The sequence below is a fragment of the Lampris incognitus genome, chromosome 7 (genome assembly GCF_029633865.1).
Source record: "Lampris incognitus isolate fLamInc1 chromosome 7, fLamInc1.hap2, whole genome shotgun sequence".
Lineage (NCBI taxonomy): Eukaryota > Metazoa > Chordata > Actinopteri > Lampriformes > Lampridae > Lampris > Lampris incognitus.
This window is the reverse complement of record NC_079217.1, coordinates 27,874,347-27,900,569: the sequence shown is the minus strand read 5'-3', so window position 1 is coordinate 27,900,569 and position 26,223 is coordinate 27,874,347. Positions and strand designations below refer to the sequence as shown.

General features: G+C 41.3%; 2 protein-coding genes across 3 annotated transcripts in view; both read right to left on the bottom strand.

Annotated features, from left to right (window-relative positions):
* Positions 1-14,147, bottom strand: part of gosr1 (golgi SNAP receptor complex member 1) — a 58,313-nt gene extending 44,166 nt beyond the window's left edge. For both annotated transcript variants that reach the window (XM_056284144.1, XM_056284145.1), the window contains exons 1-5: positions 14,102-14,147; positions 13,298-13,409; positions 12,358-12,445; positions 9,958-10,065; positions 9,585-9,676 (exon numbers count right to left, since the gene is read on the bottom strand). In XM_056284144.1, the coding sequence (XP_056140119.1) occupies positions 9,585-9,676; positions 9,958-10,065; positions 12,358-12,445; positions 13,298-13,409; positions 14,102-14,135 (434 nt within the window). In that variant the 5' untranslated portion in view covers positions 14,136-14,147. The remainder of the gene's footprint in view (positions 1-9,584; positions 9,677-9,957; positions 10,066-12,357; positions 12,446-13,297; positions 13,410-14,101) is intronic.
* Positions 14,148-14,475: 328 nt separating this feature from the next.
* The window catches only part of cpda (carboxypeptidase D, a), a 57,577-nt gene continuing 45,829 nt past the window's right edge, over positions 14,476-26,223 (bottom strand). Inside the window, exons 20-21 of the mRNA XM_056282834.1 lie at positions 17,472-17,574; positions 14,476-17,211 (exon numbers count right to left, since the gene is read on the bottom strand). Coding sequence (XP_056138809.1) covers positions 16,985-17,211; positions 17,472-17,574 — 330 coding nt within the window. The 3' untranslated portion in view covers positions 14,476-16,984. The remainder of the gene's footprint in view (positions 17,212-17,471; positions 17,575-26,223) is intronic.

Here is a 26,223-nt window from a genome sequence, read left to right as displayed (position 1 = left end):
TCAACATGTGATGAACCAGCTGGCAAACAATATGGTGTTTTCTTTTAAACATGGGTGCATATGGTTTGTCCCCGACTATGAATTTGAATCACATGCAGACTAAGGAATGTAAAAAGAAGAAAGCTGGCAAAGAGCAGGTGTAATAACACTGGCTGCTCAGAGCTCTCGGGGCTTTTTCCCTGCTCTCACATCACCAACCAAGAAGCAGGGCAGGGCACACTCATTCACTGCGCTCTTGATTCCTCCAATTTCCCACCCCATCTCACAGAGGCATTTAGACAAGCATAAATAATAAATATGAGAAGCAGGGGAAGGGAAAGACAAATAAGAGGGAGAAAAACAGCAGAAGAAGAGAAAAGGCAAGTGACAGCTAGACTAACCATCATTTACTTTGGATGAACTTGCAAACTGAATTTCAGGAACTTGTGGGGCATTATTTAATAATGAATACAGGGTAAATGTGTAGTTGCTTTAAAGAAAGAAAAGCTTCAGAATGACTTGGAAGAGTCTGGGCTATTTAATAAATTATTGATTGTTCCCCATTCCATCTCTCTGTTCTGTATACATTATGCATGGTCATAATGCATTGATTCCATCCAAATATTGATAGCAGCATGCAACCTCGTGTTAATAAGATAGCAGAGCTAAAGCAGTTCACTCTGTAGGCTGTTCCTAAGCCATCATCAGGCACCAGGACAGTCAAAATTAATGGTGGGCTGTCAACAGAACTTGCAGAGCTACAGTAGCGAGTTACACCCATTCCTCTGCTGGAGCCTTCAGCATCCCCCCCAGTATGACCATTTAATGCAGCTGAATATTGTGATTGGTCGGTTGAAGAGAAAGGGTGTCAACCAACAGATCAGCGCAATGACAGAGCATGCACATAATTTACTGTCAACACGGCTCAGTGGACTCTATAAGACCAACAAATAAAAATGCATAAACCCACCCCCACCAAGAACTACCTCAGTCAAACCAAGCCATGAATGTTATTACTACAGTCAGGGTACACACAGCACTCACTTCAGTTGTTGCCCCCAAGGCTATAAACTAGATGGCCAGCCAATAGTCCTACTACTTTGGTGAGGAAAACTATTCTTGGCATTGAGGGACAGTTTCATCATTCCAGCAAGGCTTTTTAAAAGGGCACCAATGTAAATCAGAAGCCAGCTGTCATTTTTGCTGCTGACATTTAGAGTCAACGCAGTAATGGAGGGAGCATCACGCCTGAGCTCAGCGCTGTAGTGAATAGGATGGATGGCTAGCTGTGTGTGTGTGTGTGTGTGTGTGTGTGTGTGTGTGTGTGTGTGTGTGTCTTGGTAATTGCAAAACTGGAAAGTACACAAAACACTATTAATGATGCAATGACTGGTAAAGCTGTGCTGTTAATGTAGATACAGATATGGGAAAAGGTTTATACGGCTTTTTGAACGACTGTTTCTGCATGTCTCCCTTAAGAAGATGATTCACATCGTTTTTAAAAGTATTATTTATAATCATCTATGTTATTACAATATATTGGTTAACGGTATTCCTAAAATATCAAATATAATAGAGTGACCAGCTTCCTGGTTTCGTGCACTCATTCAGTGTGCTGTAAGAGCACTCCACTGCCATCTACCTGTCACAAAGTATAAGAGGCTCATGTACTGTATATTTTTCACTATTGCACAATGGATGTCTTACAAGCACCTGACATGAACCATAATACCTGACTCATGCTTGATCAAAATATTTTGGATCCAAATCCAAAGCAGTCCAAACACAAATAGTTGCTTGCAGTGTCAAAAATCAAAATAATGAGCTCAACTGCACTCCAACTATATCGTTAGAGAAAAGCATAAATACCAAGCACCTCGTGGCTTTAGCAACATTACTCAGAAATAGTGGTGGGTGATATACATGGGATGTAGTAAATTACTAATGCCATCGAGCATAAATTGTCATGTAATTTTTTTAAGCCACCGACATGAGACTAACTTTGGCGTTCTACTTCTCTCGCTCTCCCTCTCACAGACACAAAAAGAAAAAAACTCGCATACGTCACACACATTTGTCCACCCATCCAGACCACTCTCCTGGGCAAGCGTGTTTTGACGTATATATATGAGATGTATTTTTGTATCTCGAAGGAACAGGGAAAAAGCCTGGGGAGGGTGAAAGAAGTGAAGCGCCAAAGCGAGTTTATACGTGTTGAGTTTGGAAATGGTAATAGAAGATGGAGGTGGACGAATTGGTTCTGAAAAGAAACAGCACTGGATTTGTTTCTTTGAGCTCATTTTTCCCACGGCACAAGTGCAACTGCCGTTGTGGGCTATGCATCAGAAATTGTGTCACTCACTCACCCACTCATGGATGACTGGAGAAGGACATTTAGTAGGACATGCTTGCAACTGATATATGGACTCACGGAGGGCTACAAATAATGACAACAAATAGCACTGTGAATCTGGACAGTTTCATGCTTGTTGTTAAAGGTCTTTGTTGAGCTTAATCGCTGTAGAAATATGCTACAGTATGTAGCCCTAAATCAGGCCATTATTTATTTTCATTAAACAGCTGTTAAAAGCTTATGTGTGCAATTGCTTGGCTTGAATAAATACTGTCTTGTTAAATTTAACTTGGTTGTGATTTCCCCTTTTTGCATACAAGTTTAAAATTGTTCCAATAGAAACCACTTGTGACTATAAACAAGAATGTTTTAATGTAGACATATGCTGCAGGGACTACTAGAATTATCATACTGCTGTGATTGTATGCATCAAAGGGTTAAATCGAGCATTTATGAAGTGCTTTAGAGGAGATTTCAAAATACTGAGATATATATTGTGTATCGCAATATGGCCTAAAAGTACCGCAATATTATAGGCCATATCGCCCAGCCCTTCTAAGAAACTGACTGCTGGCTACTCCAGAGTCCAGATACAATACTGCACCAAGGAATGAATACTAGGTCTACACATTGCTGTCAAGTCACTGAAAAATGCAATGATTCTTCATTTATGAATAACTATATATACCATTGCGGCATGGTGGCACAGTGGTTGGCACGGTCGCCTCACAGCAAGAAGGTCCTGGGTTCGAACCCCTGGGTTGTCCAACCTTAGGGGTCATCCCGGGTCGTCCTCTGTGTGAAGTCTGCATGTTCTCCCCATGTCTGCATGGGTTTCCTCTGGGTGCTCCGGTTTCCTCCCACAGTCCAAAGACATCTAGGTCAAGTGAAATCAGCCTCACAAAATTGTCCTTAGGTGTGAATGTGTTGGCCCTGTGATGGACTGGTGGCCTATCCGAGCTGTCTCCCTGCCTGCCACCCAATGACTGTTGGGATGGGCTCCAGCATCAAGTGACCCAAATTCAGATAAGCGGCTTGGCTAATGGATGGATATACCATCTACCACCATCCACTATAACAAGTGTGTGAAAAAATTAGGAAATGCTTTTCTTTGGTTGTCAAAATTAATGAATAATGTCACATCAGTATGACTGTTGGCTTGTTAATCTAGGCCCACTGTGTTGAGAGCTCTGAATTTTTGATCAACAAACTACACGAGATCCAGACCAGATGGATCCAGAAGGACCTATATTTGGATAGTTGGCTATAAATTCTTTAGTGTTTCCTCTATAATACATTATTTAGCAGTAGTGTTTTCAGGTATAATTTTAGTTTAGATACATGCTTGTCTGCGTTTCTGTCTAAGCCAGCATTTTTCAAAGTGTGAGGCCCACCTCCCCTGGAGGGCGCCAAAGAGTTTCAAGGGAGGAGGGAAAAAAAAGCAGGGAAATACAAGAGAATATCTGAACACCGCAGGAAGCGTCATCAGTACAGCCTCGCATCCACCATCTGTGTGCAGCCAAGATGCAGACTCATTGCTCCCATTAAGGTAGAGAAGGCTATGTAGGCTATCCATGGTAGGGTTAAAAGGAATGAACAATGTGTATTTTCTCAGAGCATGTTTTAAATTTTACTTAACAGGTCAGGTTGAGGATACATTTGTGTCCGGAAGCAGCATTGTGCACCAGATTTTCATGTTCTCCATTGTTTTGTTAAAAGGTGATGGATATTAATTGATTGATTGATTAATAATTAAGTTTCCTTTATTAATCCCCTTGGGGAAATTGAGTTACTGCAAATTAACCAATCCTAGCTGTGATCTGTGTAGCTAGGAGCAGTAGGCTGCCGCCTTCATATTACACCTGGGGACCAACTGCAGTTCTTTTCCCATTGCCTTGGTCAGGGGCACAGACAGGAGTATAAACCCTAACATGTATGTTTCTTTTGATGGTGGGGGAAACCGGGGCACCCAGAAAAACCCACTGCAGACATGGGGAGAACATGCAAACTCCAGAGGACAACCTGGGATCCCCCCTCCCCCCAAGGTTGGACAACCCCAGGGTTCGAACCCAGGACCTTCTTGCTGTTAGGCGACAGTGCTAACCACTGGGCCACTGTGCCACCCAATATGTGTTAGGAAATGTGTTCAGTTTTCTGTTTTTTAACTTCAGAAATATGCACAAATAGACATTGACCTATTTTCTAATTCGAATCACTTTTATTGTTTTTTATTAAAATGTGGGAGATTGTATTAAGAATAATTTTCAAACCTTTTATGGTTGCAACCCTTTATTTTAAAACAGATTGGATTATTATTATTATGCCTTTTATTAAAATGGGGAGGGCCCCGGTGACTTGATGTTCTCTGAAATGAGGCTTACTGTGTTATACTTTGAAAACCCCTAGTCAAGGCTGTAGCTTTACTAGAGGTTGTTTTTTAAGACCCTCTTGTAGCAATACAAACTCTTGATCCCCTAAACTCATTTGCCCACTTTGGCCAAGGAAAAGAGTAAAGTAGATAAATTCTATATATCCGAATACTGTGATCCACACAAGCAGGTTTACAATCAAGATGAGACAATGGGTTAAGTCTTATAATAGGTAAACTAGCAATCCAAGAATGGCTGCTTTCAGATTTTCTAATGAGCTATCTTGCTACTCTTCTTTGCACCCTGCCCTGTCAAATTTTTAGGGCCGAAAAAGCAAGGGAAGGGAGATGGTCTGATTTTAAGCATATGATTTAACATCCCTCTGCACTTTGCACAGGCAGTTATTTTCTCACCTGTGAGGTCACAAAGCTTCCTTGTTAGTGGACTCTTGGCTCATTAGTCATTGTTAGCCTGAATGAACAGTCTACAACACCGGCTCATTTATATACAGTGCATCTGGAAAGTATTCACAACCCTTCACTTCCCCCACATTTTGTTATGTTACAGCCTTATTCCAAAATGGATTAAATTCCTTTTTTTCTCATCAATCTACATACAATACCCCATAATGACAAAGCGAAAAAGGTTTTGTAGAAATTTTTGCAAATTTGTTAAAAATAAAAAACTGAAATATTGCATGTACATAAGTATTCACACCCTTTACTCAGTACTTGGTTGAGGCACCCTTGGCAGCAATTACAGCCTCAACTCTTCTTGGGTATGAAGCTACAAGCTTGGCACACCTCTATTTGGGGTATTTCTCCCATTTTTCTCTACAGATCCTCTCGAGCTCTGTAAGGTTCGATGGGGAGTGTTGCTGCACAGCTATTTTCAGGTCTTTCCAGAGATGTTTAATGGGGTTCAAGTCTGGGCTCTGGCTGGGCCACTCAAGGATTTTCACAGACTTGTCCCGAAGCCACTCATTCATTGTCTTGGCTGTGTGCTTAGGGTCGTTGTCGTGTTGAAAGGTAAACCTTCGCCCCAGTTTGAGGTCCTGAGCGCTCTGGAGCAGGTTTTCATCAAGGATCTCTCTGTACTTTGCTCCATTCATCTTTTCCTCGATCCTGACTAGTCTCCCAGTTCCTGCCACTGAAGAACATCCCCACAGCATGATGCTTCCACCACCATGCTTCACTGTAGGGATGGTATTAGCAAGGTGATGAGAGGTGCCTGGTTTCCTCCAGACGTGACGTTCGGCATTCAGGCCAAAGTGTTCAATCTTGGTTTCATCAGACCGACCAGAGAATCTTGTTTCTCATGGTCTGAGAGTCCTTTAGGTGCTCTCTGGCAAACTCCAAGCGGGCTGTCATGTGCCTTTTACTGAGCAGAGGCTTCCGTCTGGCCACTCTAAGATAAAGGCCTGATTGGTTGTCCGTCTGGAAAGTTCTCCCATCTCCACAGAGGAACGCTGGAGCTCTGTCAGAGTGACCATCGGGTTCTTGGTCACCTCCCTAACCAAGGCCCTTCTCCCCCGATTGCTCAGTTTGGCTGGGCGGCCAGCTCTAGGAAGAGTCCTGGTGGATCCAAACTTCTTCCATTTACGAATGATGGAGACCACTGTGCTCTTCGGGACCTTCAAAGCTGTAGAAATGTTTTTGTACCCTTCCCCATATCTGTGCCTCGATACAATCCTGTCTCGGAGGTCCACAGACAATTCGTTTGACTTCATGGCTTGGTTTCTGCTCTGACATGCACTGTCAACAGTGGGACCTTATACTATAGACAGGTGTGTGCCTTTCCAAATCATGTCCAGTCCATTGAATTTATTATGGGTGGGTGGACTCCAATCAAGATGTAGAAACATCAAGGATGATCAGTGGAAACAGGATGAACCTGAGCTCAATTTTGAGTCTCATAGCAAAGGGTGTGAATACTTATGTACATGCAATATTTCAGTTTTTTACTTTTAATAAATTTGCAAAAATTTCTACAAAACGTTTTTCACTTTGTCATTATCGGGTATTGTGTGTAGATTGATGAGAAAAAAAAGAAATTTAATCCATTTTGGAATAAGGCTGTAACGTAACAAAATGTGGGGGAAAGTGAAGGGGTGTGAATACTTTCCGGATGCACTGTACATTAGATTAACTGACACTGAGCCTATGCGTAAGGTCAGTTAGAGTTCAATAGCCATTTGATTTAATAAGAAGGTGCCAAAGGCTGGGGAAACTGATGAATGTAGTGCAGGACTAATTGGGATGTCACCTATTTAATGGATATATAATCAAAAAATGGATTGCTGCAGTACAGTGTTTGCGTATTTAAAACTAATAAGACAATTTTTGGTAGATGATAGATGATACTGTGGAGCCTAATGGGGTCAACTTCCACATTGCGTCAAATATATTTTGATTATTTTGTCTTGCCACTGATCATGCAGAGCAGAACACATGGATTTAAGCATTGGTGATGGACAAATGCCTTAAGGGCAGAATAAGTAGGATTTGTTGGTTGCGACTTGTAAACACAACATTCAAAGTTGGCCCCTCCTCCCCGGCTCAAAGACACCAGAAGGACACGCCCCCCAACCGCAGTTGCCAAAACGCATCGCAGTGTACAGGCCAACTCTGTGTCGCTCTTCATTCCTATCCTCTCCTTCAGTTCTTGCCAGCGGGTGAAAGCTAAAACCAGACTCACTCTCACTTTGAAATTAGCTTTGTCCACTTGGTGTTTTCACCTTGCTATATTTGCATCTTTTCGGGGCTGTGTCCACCATTGTCGTAGCTTGGACAAGTGCTTACAATCTCAATCTGGAACCTGGTCGCTACATTTTTATACAGTCCGACTGCCCAAAGGTTAACGCACCAAAACGTCCCATACACAACAAAATGAGAAAATACAGGCAGAGGACAGGATCTCTGCAGATACAGACACTGCAACACACGTCTAGTAGGTCATAAAAGATGATTGAGAGGGATTATTTTTGTATGAGTCTATACATTGATTTTTAGGAAAATCCTACTCATTCTACCTTTAACAGCTGTTTCAGAATAACCTGACACAATGTGACACAACACTTGTATAACAAGCAAATTGAGATTTAACCATCATTATCTATAAGAGTTCCCGATTGTGGAATACTGAAGCAGCAAAAGACTAGACTCACAAGTGTTGTCATAGCTTTAGGCCGTAAACATATACTAACTCTTAGCCAAAATACACTGAGCAAGGAACTATGGGGTTTCAGTCTCAAATAGCATTTATCAACCTTCTGGGCTGATCCCCATCACTCTATTTAGTTGGAGCCTCCATTTGATTACTTGTGTCGAGAGGAAAAAGCAGATTTTCTTGATGCCAAAGGCAAGTACAAATATAAATGAGGAATTCAGAGATGGAGTTTCTGATTATTAGAGTAAAAGCCCAAAATTAAGCAACTGCTATTCAAACACAAGGGTATTTAAAGAGGACGGTTATGGTCTTATTTTTTCTTAAAAAAATAATGACAGGCAAATGATAAGAACATGCTAAATATTTCTCTCAGATTCTGTAATGGGGTGCGTACATATGGGCAACCGTTCATTATAAACAATATTTTTCGGCTGCTTTTCTTATGGCCTTAATTTGATGTAAATAATTTTGTAATGAATAGTTTTTAAGTAACATCATCTCTTAAGAGGGAAAACTGATAAGAAATTGCCTTTAAATATTGAAATTCTTTCATGACACAGTGGCTTAGCTCATAATGACAACACAGGCCTTCCTCGTCAGCATTACTTCGCAAAGGCACTGTTATGTTTATGTTGGTTAAATGTATACTTTTTTTATTTTTGCACTATGAGAAGTTAATTTGGAGGATGAAGGGTGATCCTCAGAACATATATGACTGCTTGAAAAGGCTATAGGCTATCTGCATGCTAGAACGGTTGCTGGGGATCAATTGGGAGCCTGCAACAGCCTTCCTTATGCTCACTACTGTGTCCTCGAGATCAATAAGCCATTAAAAAAACCCACCAAGAGTCATGGTCTGGTCAAACATCCACCTCATTTCAATACTCTCACTCACAACTAAGCTGATAAGAGGAGGCAAGACTCTTTCAATAGATGACCATGAATCATTTAGGTTTTAACAATCTACATTTTTCGAGAGGATTGCCAAGAAGGGGGTCAAGGTTCAATTACCCCTCTTAAGAATAAGGTTAACAGTGGTAGGAATCAATGTTCAAACCACAGAAATACATCGAGTAATGCCAAGCAGTTCTGGTCTGTTCAAAGCCAAAGATGTTATACCATGCTGTCGACAATCCAATATCTGCATACCAACTAAGGTCTGTCACTGGTCGTTTAATGTCAATAGTCTAAAATGGCCCATGTCAAATTTTTTTGGAATACACATGTGAATAAGTTAATCATTGTAAATCATATTTCGGTGGCTTTATGCATATGAAATAGGTAGCGATTGTACAGAAATCTGCTTGTGTTCTATTATAGCAGGTGTCTGAAATTCAGATTTGACCAGAAATATAAAGCGCTTTGAATGGCTGTTGCAGCTAGAAAAGAACTATATAAAATGCAACTTGATTGACTGATTGATTGATCTATCATTGAATCACATGCTTATACTATAACCAATTTCCCCTTCCCTCTTGCTAGAACGCACTAATTTGACTCTGCCCCCTTTTGGTATTGAGTTCATGGCTGTGTAGAAGGCCAACTACATCAAGCTGGCAACAATGCAGTTGGCCCACAATAGTCAACTGAACTCACCACGCATGTCTATATTCGGCTACAGATGCCTTATTCTCTCATACATGACACAGGCAGATGATTGGTTTCATAAGCAAATCAATCTATGTAACACTATGCGAGTATGAATGACGACTCACTCAATGTCCTTCCTCACAGACCCAAGTAGATCTTCCCTTTCCCTGATGGCCAAGAAGTTGCCTTTGGTTTTGTGGAATTCATGAGTGTAGTCCTAATGGAAAAACACAAAGCAGGAGAACTTGGGTATTACAAAAAGTTAACATCTAGAAGAAGAATAAAAATTGAGGTCCACTTCTTACATTAAGTGTTTTGTGATTACTGTAGTGACTATAACTTCTACCAAGCAATCAAACAATTCTTCAATCACGTTCAACAAACAAGATGTTCACAAAGTTCTTTTTACAATACAAAGAACCCAAACAAATGAAACAAAATTTTGCAACAATAAACAAAGGGAAGAGATGGGGGAGGAAGGTGAAGGCAGGGGCAGACCTGCAAGATGTCTCTGTGTCTCTGGAGTGTATGCATGAGAGCAGCATTGAGAGAAGCCGCGCCTGGGGTGCTGCTGTACTCTGCCATCTTGTCATTCACCGCGGTGAGCTGATAGAGGTGAAGATAGCAGACAGCCCATAAGATAACAAATCCACAGAGAATCTCAGAGACACAACAAGAAACAAGAGTGTCTGGGAAAAGACCCAGACACTTCACAAACCTACAGAAAACATGATTCAGCTTGCAAATGTGCACCATTGAATACTTCTGGGGTGAAATTTGCCCTTTAAACTATCTGCTATAATTCTAAACATGCTGGTTGAATGGTCAACACGGCATCCTGATTTGGTTGTTACTATATAGCAGTGGTATTCAAAGGCTGTGACAGCTACTAGGCTGAAAAATAAAATTGATAAATAACAAAACGTTTTGGCAAAGAATTTCAAAATTGATTAGTCAGAGCTGCATGGCACATTCTACGCAGCAAGCTACATATCTATGGAAGTGAAAACATTAAAGACATGGCAGGTGCTATGGCTGCAACGGATGATGTGGGAGCATTAAACTTAGCCAAATAGTTAAGTGCAGCCCTATATTCAAATATATGCTGTATGTATTAGGGCTGCATGACACTGAAAAAAAAAACACATTGAGATCTTTTTTTTCTGCGATATATATTGCGATATGGAAAAATACAGGAATTTTCACCAGATGACTTGAATAGCTCTGTTTGGAAAGAATCATTCTAGAATGACTGGGTGATTTTGTAGGATAGTGCATCTTCATAGAAAATTAAAACAATAAAAAAGCTGAATTGTCGAGATTTTGGTTTTGTTTAAGAGTAGTGTAAATATGTGGCCATCTTTCCATGAGAGCTGAAAACTGCTGTGTACGCCTGGTGCACAACAGGCAGACCAAATGACAAGGGCACAACTACACTCTTACGTGCATTGCGCTATGACGGCTTTTCACTGCGTCGAGCAAAGCGTGCCCCTCGGCGAGATAGGTTGAACTTTGGGCACTGTGCTGAACACCCGTGTAGCCAATAGAAATGAGGCAGCCAGTCAGGCACGGAAGGCAAAATTAACCCTAGAATGACCGGGATTTCACTCCTACCTAAAGCGACCATGGGCGGTCAAAATGACTGCCGGTTTTTAAACTCTATATTCTGTCAAGATAAATACCCAATTGAGATATTAATGCATACATATGTTATTATGTCTGTTAATAAACTGACACCAAAAATTAACATTTTAAAAAATTTAATACTATTTTTCAAAAAATTTAAAATTGCCACTGTCTGATGCCTGTAAATACCACAACACGTCGGTGGTAGTCATGGTGCGTCTGAAATGGCGTCTGTAACCAGACATGTTGGAAATAATCAAAAATCAAATTTAGACTATTACTCTGTATGTATACAAAAATATACATATATTTTTATATTCATATGTGTCACTTATTTTATATTGTATTTTAAGCTTGTGCAGCACTTTGGTTCAACTGTGGTTGTTTTAAATGTGCTAAATAAATAAACCTGACTTGACTGCACTGGAGAACACTAGTTTTTTTCTAGGACAGAGCAATGAAGTTCACAAAGGAAATGATGCGACCAAAACACGTCATAAATAGTGACATGACCCGCACAATCGCGAGCAAATTACGAGCAGTCATTTCGACCGCTCACGGTCGTTTTAGGTACAGCTTATCATAACTTTTTTTGTGCAATTGGTCTAAAACTCGTTTTAATGCAAATATATACAGTTTTTGGAGAATTCAGGGAATGGTCTGTATCTTTTTTTCCCCCAAAGTTATTAAACTTTGAAAATCCAAAATGGTCATAATGACCGCCTGGGTCGTTCTATCAAGGAAAAGATAATATTGTGTGTCAGCATTCCCTGAATTGTAAAACACAAATTTACGCTTATATCGAGACAAAATTATGAACTTGTCCTGCTAGAAGTTTTGAAAAGTCCCGCTAGAAGTTTTGAAAGCTCTGCCTATTTTGCTCTGTCCTCCACGACTTCCCTGAACATCTACTCAGATGAACGCTGAACCCAGCAGCAAGCGCAAATCAAATTGTGTTGTGTCTGAAAGGGCCAAGAGAAGGATCAACAGCGGACAAACACACATGATACAGATTGGAAATAAATGCTCCAAAATACACATGGTCCAAAACTCACACACTGTATGTAGTCCGAACTTCACCAAAACAAAAACAACAATGAACGAGAGAAGAACAAACCACTTGGCATGGTTTCGGTGCAGTGCATTACAAGTTTTGAACTTGTCAGCCCCCTCTTTTCATTAGTAGAAGATAAAGATTCTTGTGATGGAATAAAACAATGTTTTTATGCAGCATTTGTCCATTTAAGTCCAGTGTCCTATGAAATGTCTTACTTTTGCCAGAAGCTGTTCAATCTCCACTGACATCGTGTCAAACATTCTGTCCTGGGTAGAGTTGTTAAGCAAGGGGGTGGTGTCTGACCTGGAAGGAGGAAAAGATAAAGCAGAACAACAAATTAGAATAGCCCTGTGATGGCCTGGCAGCCTGTCCAGGGTGTCTCCCTACCTACCGCCCAATGACTGCTGGGACAGACTCCATCATCCCTGCGACCCTGAGAGCAGGATAAGCAGTTTGGATAATGGATAGATAGATGGATCTCAATCCAGTCCTCAAAGATCAGCAGTACTGCTAGTTTTCTATTCTGCCAGGTAGTTCATTACATTCACCTGTTGTTCCAGGTCAAAAACCCCGTGGCTGGAATAACTGGAAAAAATAGGTGAATGTAACCTACTAGCTGGAAGAATGGAAAACAACCAGTAACTGTGGTACCCAAGGACCAAATTGAGAATCACTGACCTAGAAAATTATTTAAATTTGTATCTCATGTACTGAATGCATTGAAATGATTCTTATGAGCTCTTCTGATTGAATAAGGGTCTCACTCCGCCCTTCATTATGATCCTTAAGATTTTTGTTACCTCTGTGACTATCAAAGAGCATTTGTGGTCAGAATTATAGGTTAACAACATGGCAGTATTTTGAAGGTGGTGGAAACCTTAGTTAATTCCTCTCATGTCGGATGACATTAGAAATGTGATGCTTAAGGATTTCAATTATTCAATAAACTTGTTCCCAGTTTATGTCTAGGGAAATTCATATTATTGTCTCCTGTGAAAGGAGTTTTTATAGCCACTGTCAGAAGGCAACCACTAAATCGAGGTCACTCTTTTTTACTAAGATTATTGACACTTGTTTCAAAGATTTGCTGGGACACAAATGCCCAGCGGCCTGTTTGTGGTCACTGTAGAAAAAGAAATAAAGAGGATGCCTTACGTGTCTCCTCGACGTCCCTCCCTGGAGCTGCTGTAACTGGTGCACAATTTACTGAAGGAAACAAGCTTGAGGTCCAGCTCATTCTCCAACTGCCGGGCCTGCTTTCGCAGATCTGCGACAAATGCAAACAAAGATATTAACTATTTAATTTGAACTTCTTATCTAGGCGAAATGTGTATATAATTATGTGGCTGACAGAGTAAACAAGCCAGCTAAATGTAGAGCTGCAGGAGGCTGCCATGTTTGAACTGCTAACCCTGACAAATAACGACGTGCATGACTCTCATCTCTTTTACATGCATGTTAAAATATTACTTACAGAAGTAAATCGACTTAAAACCCTGATTGTTTTGACACGTTGGTTGCTGTAATGTGCGAGTCTCTCGTCATTCAAACTATGCCTAGCCAGTTTGGAGCTGCATCGGGCAACGTTAACGCAGATTAACGTTAGCAGATTTGTTACGAATAGAAGTGTGGAAACAGAGTGAGTCGTATTTATTAAACAAAGTCAGCCACCTCTTTTACAGCCGGACACAAGCAGGCATCAGGTTCAGTACCCAAACTTCGATGCACGCTAGCTAACTAGTGTCAGTTGGATTAACTAGTTAGGGTGACGTTATCCAAAATCAAGCGTTAGCCTGTAGCGAGAGTGAAGTAGTACGCACAAACGGGGAAAAACGGGCTCACTAGCTCCTTTTCCATGGCACTGAAAACGTTTTACTGGACACTGATAACGGTTTCCCAAACACTGCTATCGGGCTGAATCAAAATAACATTGGCTATCAAGTCAATACGCCACCTCACCTTCCCAATAGTTGCTGCTTCCTACTCCTGCCATCTTTGTTGTCCACCGACGTCATCGGCTGCTGGCGCGTCACATGTTCGTGGAAAACATGTGACTAAATGGCGTCTCCCCGTGGCAATTGGTCGTACTGAGCAATTTAATGCTATTTAGTGGTTTTAATTCCGTAACCCAAAGCGAAGCCGTGTGTTTTTGTGAGAGAGAGGGAGAGAGAGAAGGCTGTAGAAGCCTTATGGAGGGCTTAACTTAGTTTTGAGGGTGAAAATTTGAATTCTAGAATATCAGCGGTGGTCATCTGGGTTGAGAGCGAGAGAGAGAGATGGTACTGAAGTTGGTGGCAACGTCATACACTAAAGAGGAAAAGCAGAGCTTCCTTGTCTTGTGGTTTATTTCATTTCATACATTTGTGTTCACGCTAGCACATTATCATGAGCACAATATAAAGATATATGAAATGTTGTGTGTAGACTTGTGGTTAATTTGAATTGCACTTATTCTTTCATTTACAATTGGCAAACATCTCATTAGTTACAGCCGATTCATTTTATAAAAAGTTAACATATCTAACTTCCAGGAGTCACACACATGTGCATACATACTCTCCGTTCAAACTAAGAACAAAAGAGACGAAAACAAAAAATACACATTTTCCACACACACAAATCTGAATTTGCTATGCTTTTTTCAAGTTGCAACCTGTGCAGGGGCCCAAACAAACAAAAATATTTTTTTCTTGCAAATTAACGCAATTTTCTTTATCATACAAGAAAGTATTCCTTTAAGTCTGTGATACTCGTGTCACGGAGAGACGTGAATGCAGGTTTCCAACGCTACACCAGGTGATTTCACCAACTTGTCTTCTCACTGTTGAAGGTGTGTTAATCAGTGAAATCAGCTGGTGTAGTGTTGGAACGAAAACTTGCATACACATGGCTCTCCGTGGCAAATGAGCGAGTATCACTGATCTCAGTGTTGTGCATGGGGATTCTGGAGTTAAAACATATCTCTGGCAGGTGTTGCCCTGAAGGACTTTTGACATGAGATCATTCATGGACGGACAGTGCTGCAATTTTCATTTTCCAGTTATTGGTTAGTAGGTGAAGGCAATAAAAAGCAGTCTGTTACTCAGATTTTTAAGAAATAAATAAAGGAAACTAAACATTTGCCTAATTTAACTTATGGCAGTGGTGTCCAATCATGTGCCATGTGTATGCTGGTTCTCTTTCCACCCAACACATGATGATTTCACTGATTAACACACCTTCAATCAGGCAGAAAAGGACCAGTTGTTGAGATCAGCTAGTATAGTGTTACACTGGAAAAAAAAACTTGCATACACATGGCTGGCTCTCCACAGCACATGGTTGGACACCATGGAGTTAAGGGCATTAGATATTGTTCTGTGCTGTGCTCCAGTGCCTGAACTGATGCTCCATAGGTTGAGTCATCGATCACAGCCAAGTTGAGATGCACACTCATGCTGAAATATAGCAGGGATAGGGAACCATGTGCCACAGCAAATAATGTGTATGCAGGTTTTGATTCCAACCGCACTCCACACCAGGTAAGTTCACCAATTAGTCCTTCTTCTTTGGTTGAAGGTGTGCTAATCAGCGAAGTTCCCTGGTGTGGAGTCCGGTTGAAATGAAAATCTGCATACACATGGCTATCTGTGGCACATGGTTCCCTTTCCCTGAAATATAGGATAAATAATTAACGAAAGAAACCTGTTTAAACAGTCCATCATCCTTAAAATGTACTGCAAACTAATTTTCCATTTACAGAAAATTACAAATCATCCCTCAACAATGCTGGTCTATTTGAAAGAAAAAAAGGGGGGGGAAACGTTTGAATGATTTGATCATAAGTTCGTCTCCTTTCCCACTACTGCCTATCCTTGGACAATTCTATTTAGTACAAAGCATAGAGAACCCTGCACTAAATAGAAGGGATTTCCACCAAGCTTTATGATCTCCCTGATCCACAGAGCCTTTGAAAAGCTTGTACCAGCAGGATTTTGGACACATCACTGACCCAGTGAAGGATAAAACTTAAAATCCTGGCAGCCCAGGCTATAGCTGTTAGGTTATGCAGGAACAGTGCAACCTTGCAATTTAGCACTCCTCAACTACTCTGTCAGTGTCTCCTTCCTACCACCTGAGTAAAGAACAGATCTGATTAGAACCTGGACCAAGAATAATCTTTCAGCTCAGCTGCTGCCATCCGTATCAGAGCGTAACGCCGCTGTCTAATTCTACAAAAGCCAAGGCACAGTGTTGGATTTCTTTCCCCAAAGGCTTGGATGCTTATATCACTTATATTAAAAAAAAAAAACTTTCCATTTCTAATCACCTATTTATACTCACTGAAAGTAGTATGAAAGAAATGTACAGGTATGACAGGTATCTGTTGAAGGCATGACCATGCAGTTCCCTCCAGCTTTCGCAACGCATCCAGGGACTGAGATAAGCATTATAAGCCACAGTTCATTTCGAACTGGACAGTATGACCCTCTGCAGTTTATTCTGACTGATCAGTGTAACCTTGTGCGATTCAGGGCATGTTGTGGGGACGGGAAGCGGCACACTGGACTCCGTCTCACTCTCCTTTCTCCAGTCAGGCAGAGATATGGAGCAAACATGGGCCAGCCCAGTTCAGTCCCAGAGAGGAGCAGGGGTTCTTTTTATAGCATTACTGTAGTAGCACAAATATTCAGAGAGTTTTGTTGGCATAGCAGAATAAGTGTCTTTGTCACTTTTGGAATATCAGCCATAGAGAAGGGCAAAAGTGTTAGCCAGAATTTTGTTCTCCTTGGCCAGGAGTTCAGGGGGAAAAAAAAACAAAAGTATAACAACAAATTGGTGGAGACAAAGTCAAATTGTTTCTCAGAGCTTGTTAGCATACAGCGTCTCCTCATCACTCTCACTATCGTCCTGGAACTCATGAGCCAGCAGTGACTTCTTGGAGCCCATGGAGGTGAGGCGGATCTCGTCGTCATAATCATCGCGATGCTGCCGCAATCGGTGAAAGCCATCCTTTTGTCGGTTTGATTTGGCTGAGCACACGCACCAGATGATGCATGCTGTTACCACCAATGCTGTCATGGAGGCCGCTGCAGAGAGACAAATATAATGGATACATTGTTTGTCGACACATTTTTCTGGTATGGGTCAATGGCACATCACTATAAAATCATCAAATCAGTACACACCAGAGCAAAATTCCCCTCAAAAGAATGCCTCGTCTCTTAAACACAAACTTTATTGTTAACTAATGCTCAATGTAAAGAAAATGGGATTTTTTTTTTTTTAAAGTGACGCATCGAATATTTGTTAAAGTTTTTTTTAGAAAAGGCCATATGCAAGTGCTTACCTGCAGTGGCTACGACAAACTCCCTTGGCAGTCCAAAGATGTTGTTGTCCATGTCAAACTCAATGAGGATAGCATTAGCAGCTTCATATGATGATACCACGACCTAGGGGGAAAAAAAATGAACAATGCAAAGCATTGATTAATATAATGGTGAACGAACTGCAGAAAATAGACAAAATATTTCACTTTCTCCTAACCTCACATGAAGTTACAAGAGAACTTGTTTCACTAATAATTACAAATAGAATTCCAATTACGAAGAGGATTCTTTGTCCTTAAGTCATTCTACAAGTATCCTGCTCCAACTCAAGAGCAATGATTTGCAAAATACTGGATAACCGTTAAGCCTCTGCTAACAGGCTGGGCAAAATGATCAGATCAGAGCTAGATCGGAGGTGGAAAAACCTGGTAGGTACAAAAAGAATGTTCAATATTGAAGTCTTCCAGGGAAAAATAATCTCAAAACAGAATCCATGTCATTCCAAGGATTGGAGTTCCAAGATTCTCAAACATGAACTACTCTTAAGTTTGGAGTACAAAAAAGCTCTGGTCTTGTAAGAAAAAAAAAAAAAAAAAAAGTCAACGCCCCAAACGATGCAGGCATATTTTGTGAACGTCTAATGTTTGTTTGAGATGTCATTTACAAATGTGTGCTTTATTTCATAGTAGCTCTCAAAGTTATGGCTACAAAATGCATAAATATCCTCATGGCTAAGGTGTCTATGCACATCGCCCATTCATTGTATTGGCCCAGATGTCTCTTTAATGACAAATCACCTTGTTTTTTAGCTATGAAACACATTTGCTCATTAAGAAAAAAAAAATCAACAAGACCTTCCAACAAAATGCATAAAATGTGAACGCTCTTTTGGGTTGGAGTTATCTTCAATGTACACTACCGTTCAAAAGTTTGGGATCACCCAAACAATTTTGTGTTTTCCATGAAAAGTCACACTTATTCACCACCATATGTTGTGAAATGAATAGAAAATAGAGTCAAGACATTGACAAGGTTAGAAATAATGATTTGTATTTGAAATAAGATTTTTTTTACATCAAACTTTGCTTTCGTCAAAGAATCCTCCATTTGCAGCAATTACAGCATTGCAGACCTTTGGCATTCTAGCTGTTAATTTGTTGAGGTAATCTGGAGAAATTGCACCCCACGCTTCCAGAAGCAGCTCCCACAAGTTGGATTGGTTGGATGGGCACTTCTTTGAGCAGATTGAGTTTCTGGAGCATCACATTTGTGGGGTCAATTAAACGCTCAAAATGGCCAGAAAAAGAGAACTTTCATCTGAAACTCGACAGTCTATTCTTGTTCTTAGAAATGAAGGCTATTCCATGCGAGAAATTGCTAAGAAATTGAAGATTTCCTACACCGGTGTGTACTACTCCCTTCAGAGGACAGCACAAACAGGCTCTAACCAGAGTAGAAAAAGAAGTGGGAGGCCGCGTTGCACAACTGAGCAAGAAGATAAGTACATTAGAGTCTCTAGTTTGAGAAACAGACGCCTCACAGGTCCCCAACTGGCATCTTCATTAAATAGTACCTGTTAGAGCCTGTTTGTGCTGTCCTCTGAAGGGAGTAGTACACACCGGTGTAGGAAATCTTCAATTTCTTAGCAATTTCTCGCATGGAATAGCCTTCATTTCTAAGAACAAGAATAGACTGTCGAGTTTCAGATGAAAGTTCTCTTTTTCTGGCCATTTTGAGCGTTTAATTGACCACACAAATGTGATGCTCCAGAAACTCAATCTGCTCAAAGAAGTGCCCATCCAACCAATCCAACTTGTGGGAGCTGCTTCTGGAAGCGTGGGGTGCAATTTCTCCAGATTACCTCAACAAATTAACAGCTAGAATGCCAAAGGTCTGCAATGCTGTAATTGCTGCAAATGGAGGATTCTTTGACGAAAGCAAAGTTTGATGTAAAAAAATCTTATTTCAAATACAAATCATTATTTCTAACCTTGTCAATGTCTTGACTCTATTTTCTATTCATTTCACAACATATGGTGGTGAATAAGTGTGACTTTTCATGGAAAACACAAAATTGTTTGGGTGATCCCAAACTTTTGAACGGTAGTGTAATTTCCATCCATCCATTATCCAAACTGCTTATCCTGCTCTCAGGGTCACGGGGTCGCTGGAGCCTATCCCAGCAGTCACTGGGCGGCAGGCGGAAAGACACCCTGGGCAGGCCGCCAGGCCATCACAGGGCTTAAATGTAATTTCTGAGATAAAATTATGGTCTCCAGACCTTGTGAATATTTCATGAAAACTGTTTCAACCAAGATAAGGGTCATAAGTTAGATAATTTACATTTGTAAAAGTTTGTTTATAATAGGGAAAAGGGACAGTGGCAAGTGTGATAACTGTAGCATTAAAGAAAACACTGAACATGTGATATTGCATTGTAACATGTATAAAGTGGAAAGAGAAAGGTTACAGGATAAAGTCCGAGAGGCGGGACGGGAGTGGAATCTGATAGGGATACTGGGAACAGAAGGAGAGGGAATTAAATCACCAGGAAGGCACTCTTTACTTTCTTAAACATGTTTTCTCACCAAGAGAAGCATGATTTCATCAAAAACACTGTAGTTTAAAAAGTACCTATTCCACAAGTCAGCAAACACACATAAGCTTAAAAGTAAAAAGTTTCCCACCCCATTCAATGTGTTATTTCACCATTTCAAACCCTTCCATCCATCCATTATCCGAACCGCTTACCCTGCTCTCAGGGTCGTGGGGATGCTGGAACCTATCCCAGCAGTCGTTGGGCAGCAGGCAGGGAGAGACCCTGGACAGGTCGCCGCCGCCGCCCCACACACACACACACACACACACCTAGAAGCAATTTAGTATTGCCAATTCACCTAACCGTCTTTGGACTGTGGGAGGAAACCGCAGCACCCGGGAGAAACTCATGCAGACACGGGGAGAACATGCAAACTCCACACAGAGGACGACCCCCAAGGTTGGACTACCCCGGGGCTCGAACCCAGAACCTTCTTGCTGTGAGGCGACCACGCTAACCACTGCGCCACAATGCCACCCACCATTTCAAACCATTTTTTACAATTGGTAGTTTGGTCAAAATGCCTGAAGCAGTGAATCGTTTTAACTGCTTTAAATAACACAAGGTTGATAGGTAGACTTTAAGAAATAGGGTCCAATGACATGACGTTACATACTCTTGTACAGTAGGTAGCAGTATGCACCTTAAAGTTGTTTGCGATCCTCCAGTAAACCGAGAGAAGAACAACATTTTTACTCACTGACGTAGTTAAAAATCACAATAGGCTACCTTCCTTCCCCAATACAGTTGTGGCACTGCCGCGTTTGTTTTTTAAGGATATGCTGAATAAATACTCATTCATAAAATGGATAACTGCATAAAATTTTCAAAATTTTTTTACAAATAAATTATATTTTTCACACAAAGATTCAACTCAAACTACTCCAAAACGGAAAGGCTAGAGTAAAACAAGTCGGAGAGGAAGGGCAGGGGGGAAAAAGCTAAACTTACGAAATGCTTGGGCTTTTAGGTGAGCCTCACAAAGCTAGTCCACAGGTACGGCCTTTATAGTCGTCTGGTCACTGATCTGAGCTAATTATAGATCAGGGTATTCGTCGTCAGTGGTCGGGGACCGAAATTATTTTGCAGACGATTAGTCAGTCCAACTCCACTGACGTAGAACCGGAGCGCCACATTTCCAAACACGCTGGTCTGCTAGCAGACACCACCACCAACATGGTCGAATTAGCATGACGGCACGACTCTTGCCTCTACAAATGTCGGATAAAACTAACGTTACTGCAGCATCCACGCTGACCTGCCCGGCGCTTCTCGTTTGTCTTCGTCCAAATCGCCCCCCATAGCTGGCTGATTGGTCTGGCTTCCAGCTACCGAAAACGAGCACCAGTCGACTCACAATAGATCTTTCATTTCGCGTAGCGACCTGGCTTATGGCTGACTTCGCCATGTTACGTCTAGCTGCCCGCGCTCGTGTCCTTCAGAAACCAGATGGTCAATTAGCTAATTAACGACCCTCAATGATTGGCAGGTGTGACTGCTACATTTGGTTAACAGCAGGATCTCATTAATGTCCGAGTCAGAATTTGAGGCCAGGCTTGCAAGAATAAGAAATTAGTTGCCATTATTTTTGAAAGTCAAAGACTAAATTAACACATCAAATCTCCACTTTGGTATGTTTCGTAACGTGTGGCATCTCTGCAGCCTGTAGGGTAGTTAGGACTCATGTGCTTTATTTGTAGCTTAAAGAAGAAGGAAAAGTTAATGGCTCTCAAGTAACCAGCATTCCAAATGTGTTCTTGCCTGTTTGACTGGAAAATGGTGGCGTCATCTGCCTTTACAACAAGACTTGCCAAACAGTAAGTGCACAAATTGTTTGCTTAACATATTAAGGAAAACAAGGTAAAGTTATTAATAACAACTTTTTTAAAACAATATTACAAAGTGGATGGATGGATTGCATTTGCTCTACAAATAACTAAAACCAGACAAGGTCTCACAAGGCAAAAATGAGTAAGACCAAATAAGAGTAAAAATAAAAACGGTTTAAATAAATCTCAAACATTTGTAAAAGCTTTCATGAAAAGAAGTTTGAAGACGAGATTTAAAAGAAGGTAGAGACTTGGTCTGTCTTAGTTCATCAGGAAGAGAGTTCCATAGTGTGGGGGCTCTAACAGCAAAAGCCCCATCACCCTTTGTAACAAACTGAGACCTGGGAATAACCAGCAGGGCTCCATCTGCAGATATTAATGGTCGAGAGGGCGTATACCAGGTCAATACATCAGAAATGTACGTAGGAGCGAGACAATTTAAAGCCTTAAAAGTGCGCGATAAAATGTTTAAATCAATTCGAAATAAACAGGGAGTCGGTGTAGGGAGGCAAGCACGGGAGTGATAAGGTCATGCCTCCTAATCCTGGTAATGAGCCGAGCAGCGACGTTTTGCACCAACTACCTCCGTAAAGTTGGCACCCCATGTAAGCAGAACATGAATAAAAATAATGTAACGATCACCGATGAATAGGCTCGGTAGCCAAAAAGTCGGACCATTTAGTCGACTGGTTAACGTTGTCGCCCTTGGTGCGGGATATCCGAGTTCGCGTCCCGGCAGTGACGGTCCGGCCGGGGTGCCCCCCGAATTCGCTACAATATTATCAGTGCTGATTTCTGCCGCAAAAACTCGTTTGTGCTGTAATGGTTTGAAATAATAATAATAATGATAATATAGGTTGTGACTAGGGTTGCCAACTTTTACACTACCAAATAAGGGACAAAAGGTTGTGTGCCACGGCGGTGTGGGTAGTATGGTGTTGTGTGAATATACAGTGTATTGTTTTAAGCCATTTCTCATAATGATAGCTAATCGCTTACAGTCAAATTAAAGATCAATACACAACTCTCATGCCTTGGCAACATACGGTAGGTTTAATAATAGTTTAATTTACAGCAGGTACCTTTAACACAGTCCTTTATTTGAACCATTCTTTACTATTAGTCTAGGTGAAAACACTTGACTCTTGCACTGTAGGTTACAGAAAGTTGTCGCCTTCTTGTTAATCCTGCAAGTAACAAACTAGAAATATCAATAACTTCTGTATGCTGTAGTTTTGCAGAGGAATCAAACAGCAGAGACTCACAGGTGTGCCCTCTGTGTACATAAACAGCGGTGGGGAATGAATGCTTCATATTCTTATTTACTAAAACTATATATAAGTTGGAAATCACAACTTGGACCCTCACAACAACAACAACAACAAAAACATTTAAATGCAAAAGAGGAAAAGAGGGGTATGTCTCTGCTCACCAAGCCTACTTTTTCCATGGATATTTTTTGCTGCTCTTGTCCAATACAAGCAGTCTTTTGTCCTTTTGTGCAGCAACAGAAAAGTCCTTACATGACAAGTCACAGTTCAGATATTTGAAGTTCATTTTTGATCAGCTCTGTACTGCATCTGTTTCTTGAGTCTGACCATTTAATGGTCATCGGAGAGAAAATTCTCTCTATAAAAGCATTTGAGCCCGGCACACTGAGGACAAATGAGACAATCCTGAACCTGGTGATCAAGTTGGCTTTCCCTGTGTTTTTGGAAAACTGCCACCCACTTCTCATTGGTGGATTTTGTGGTATCCTGTCTGGCTTTCTGTATTTCCTCCCTGCTAGCACAAAACTCTTCATAGAGTTGGTCCATACTGACTATCTCTGTCATTTTAAGGGCAGCCACCACCTGCTCCAGGTCAGTGAAGGAGAGCTCCTCATGTAGGCCAATCGGGTTCAGTTTCATCATTTCATTTTCTGATGAGAAATCAAACCACTTGTCAATGTTTGCAATGACGGAGTCATAGAACTACAGAAAGTCCTTTTGCTGCTTTGATCTTTGTGCTGACACTTGTCTGTCCATCAGCTGCCTGGTCTGGTATCCAAAAAAGTTGTCTTGTTTCCGTTGAAGCATCTTCGCTTTGAATTTTCCCACCACCTCGTAAACATCTGTGATGCAGAGCGTTGTTTCCTCCAGCTTTCTAACGAGTGTGTCAAAAACACACTCCACATTGTGGAAAAAGCACAGATAAATCTCAGCAGCTCCAGTTTTTTCATCCTCAAAAATCATCTTCAATGCCACAGGACAGGTCTCCCCAAGGGACCTGAAGTATGAGGTGAGAGCTGGCCAGCTCTGCAGGAAACGATCAACAGCTGGATGAAGAGACAGCCATCACATGAAAACATGACACAGAATTTCATGCCACTCAATGTTAACAAAGGCAAAAAATGCACGCAGTTCCTCTCTTCTGGAAGCAGATACTGAGAAGTGGATGTAGATCTTTAATAAAACGAGTGACTCAATATCCACTGACGGCTGATCACAGGCGTGCTTGCAGGTGTTATGAGCTATGTGAGCCGGGCAATTAGCTTTCAGAATGCGACTGTTGGCACTGCTCAATAACTGGTAAACGGAGTGGTGTTTTCCAAAGTTGATATTGGCATTATGTGCTGCATAGGTTGTGATGTGTTTAACATCCAGTTCATACTTTTCCAGACTGTTCATCAGAGCTTGATGTATACCATGTGCAGTTTCATCACTGTCTTCATAAAAGCCAAGTAAATTGCTCCATCAGACACAGAAAAATATCTCACGCACACTGGAAAAAAATTTCTATTTCCATTGTTTGAGGCATAGGTGGCAACCGAGTAAAACACAGGCTCACCTTCAGTCGGAGACAGATCATCCAGAATATCCCGCACAGTCTTTGGCCCTAAAACATTAATTGTGATCATCTCAGCTTTCGTTCTTCCCGAGTGCATCTTCTTCACCACATCTGAGTCATGAAACAACGCCGTTGAGCTTAACAAGACAGTCGGTGCTGTTGTAGCTGAGTCCATGTTTAATAGTATGATACACATATGAAGCTTCACTTGCCGCAATTTTGTCATTTTACACAGTAGATGCCACAAAGAATGCACTGATATTGCTTGCACCTTTAGCTAGTGTGGCCTTCTTGTGCATTTCTGTGGAAGCATGCCGAGTCAGGTCATTCTCCTCTCCATGGCCAACTAAAAATTCTCTGCGACAAAGTACAGAAGGCTTTCGTTGAGTCACTGCTGACAGGCTTAACCCATGTCTTTTTTACTTCCCATTGCTTATTGTAGCTGCACAGTCTTTTCTTTTTTTTGCAGGTTTATCCATATTTGCAGGTTAATCCATATTTCCACATGCCAAACTGACTGACTGGCACCAGACATAGCCGGAACTTGTTTTTGAAGGAATTGGCACATTTACTGTACATGTAAAACTGATGCATGTGAGGGGCGGGCTGTGATTGGACGATGACAGGTGATCATTCTCACCCATCGTGATCAGCACTGCTGCTACTGCTTTTGTATCAGATTTGATACAACTGTGAGAGTGCCCTCTCGTAGTTAGAGTAGCAATAAATAAACGGGACAAGGGAGGTCCCGTATGGAACAAAACAATTTGGACCAATATAAGGGACATCCCGGCTAATACGGGACAGTTGGCAACCCTGGCTGTGACGTCACCCTGCACCCCATTATCATCCAAACCGTTCAAAACTGGTCTCGTTTGTTTGTGCCATTTAAAAGAAACATTTGTGCTCTTTTAGTATTTCAGAAATAAAAAAATTTTGTGGCGAGCCGGCATAGAAGAATAAGTTAAGAGACAGAGATCTGCCCCTGCACTCCCCCAGCAGGAGCCACCGACAATCGGAGTGACTGCCTCCCCTGGTTGCTACAGTGTTTTACCAAAGGAACAACACAATTCTAAACCCCATTGTGGTCAAAATCGTCCCAAACTGGTATCATTCGTTTGAGCTCAATTTGGACTCGTTTGTGCAATTACATGTGCTCTCTGAAGAAATATGAAGGTTTTTTTTTTCAGCTGACCACACTTACCCTAATCCTAAATTATTAAATAACCATTTGAAATGGTATATTGTTTTTTTCATGTTTATCTTAAGAGATAACAGTTGGCAAATAAGATTTCCTCAGGGAAAAACAGAAGACTGAGGGTTAGTGATGTGGTAACCTCACAGCAGTCTACTACTACTTTCGGCTGCTCCCGTTAGGGGTCGCCACAGCGGATCATCCGTTTCCATTTCTTCCTGTCTTCTGCGTCTTCCTCTGTCACACCAGCCACCTGCATGTCTTCCCTCACCACATCCATAAACCTCCTCTTTGGCCTTCCTCTTCTCCTCTTCCCTGGC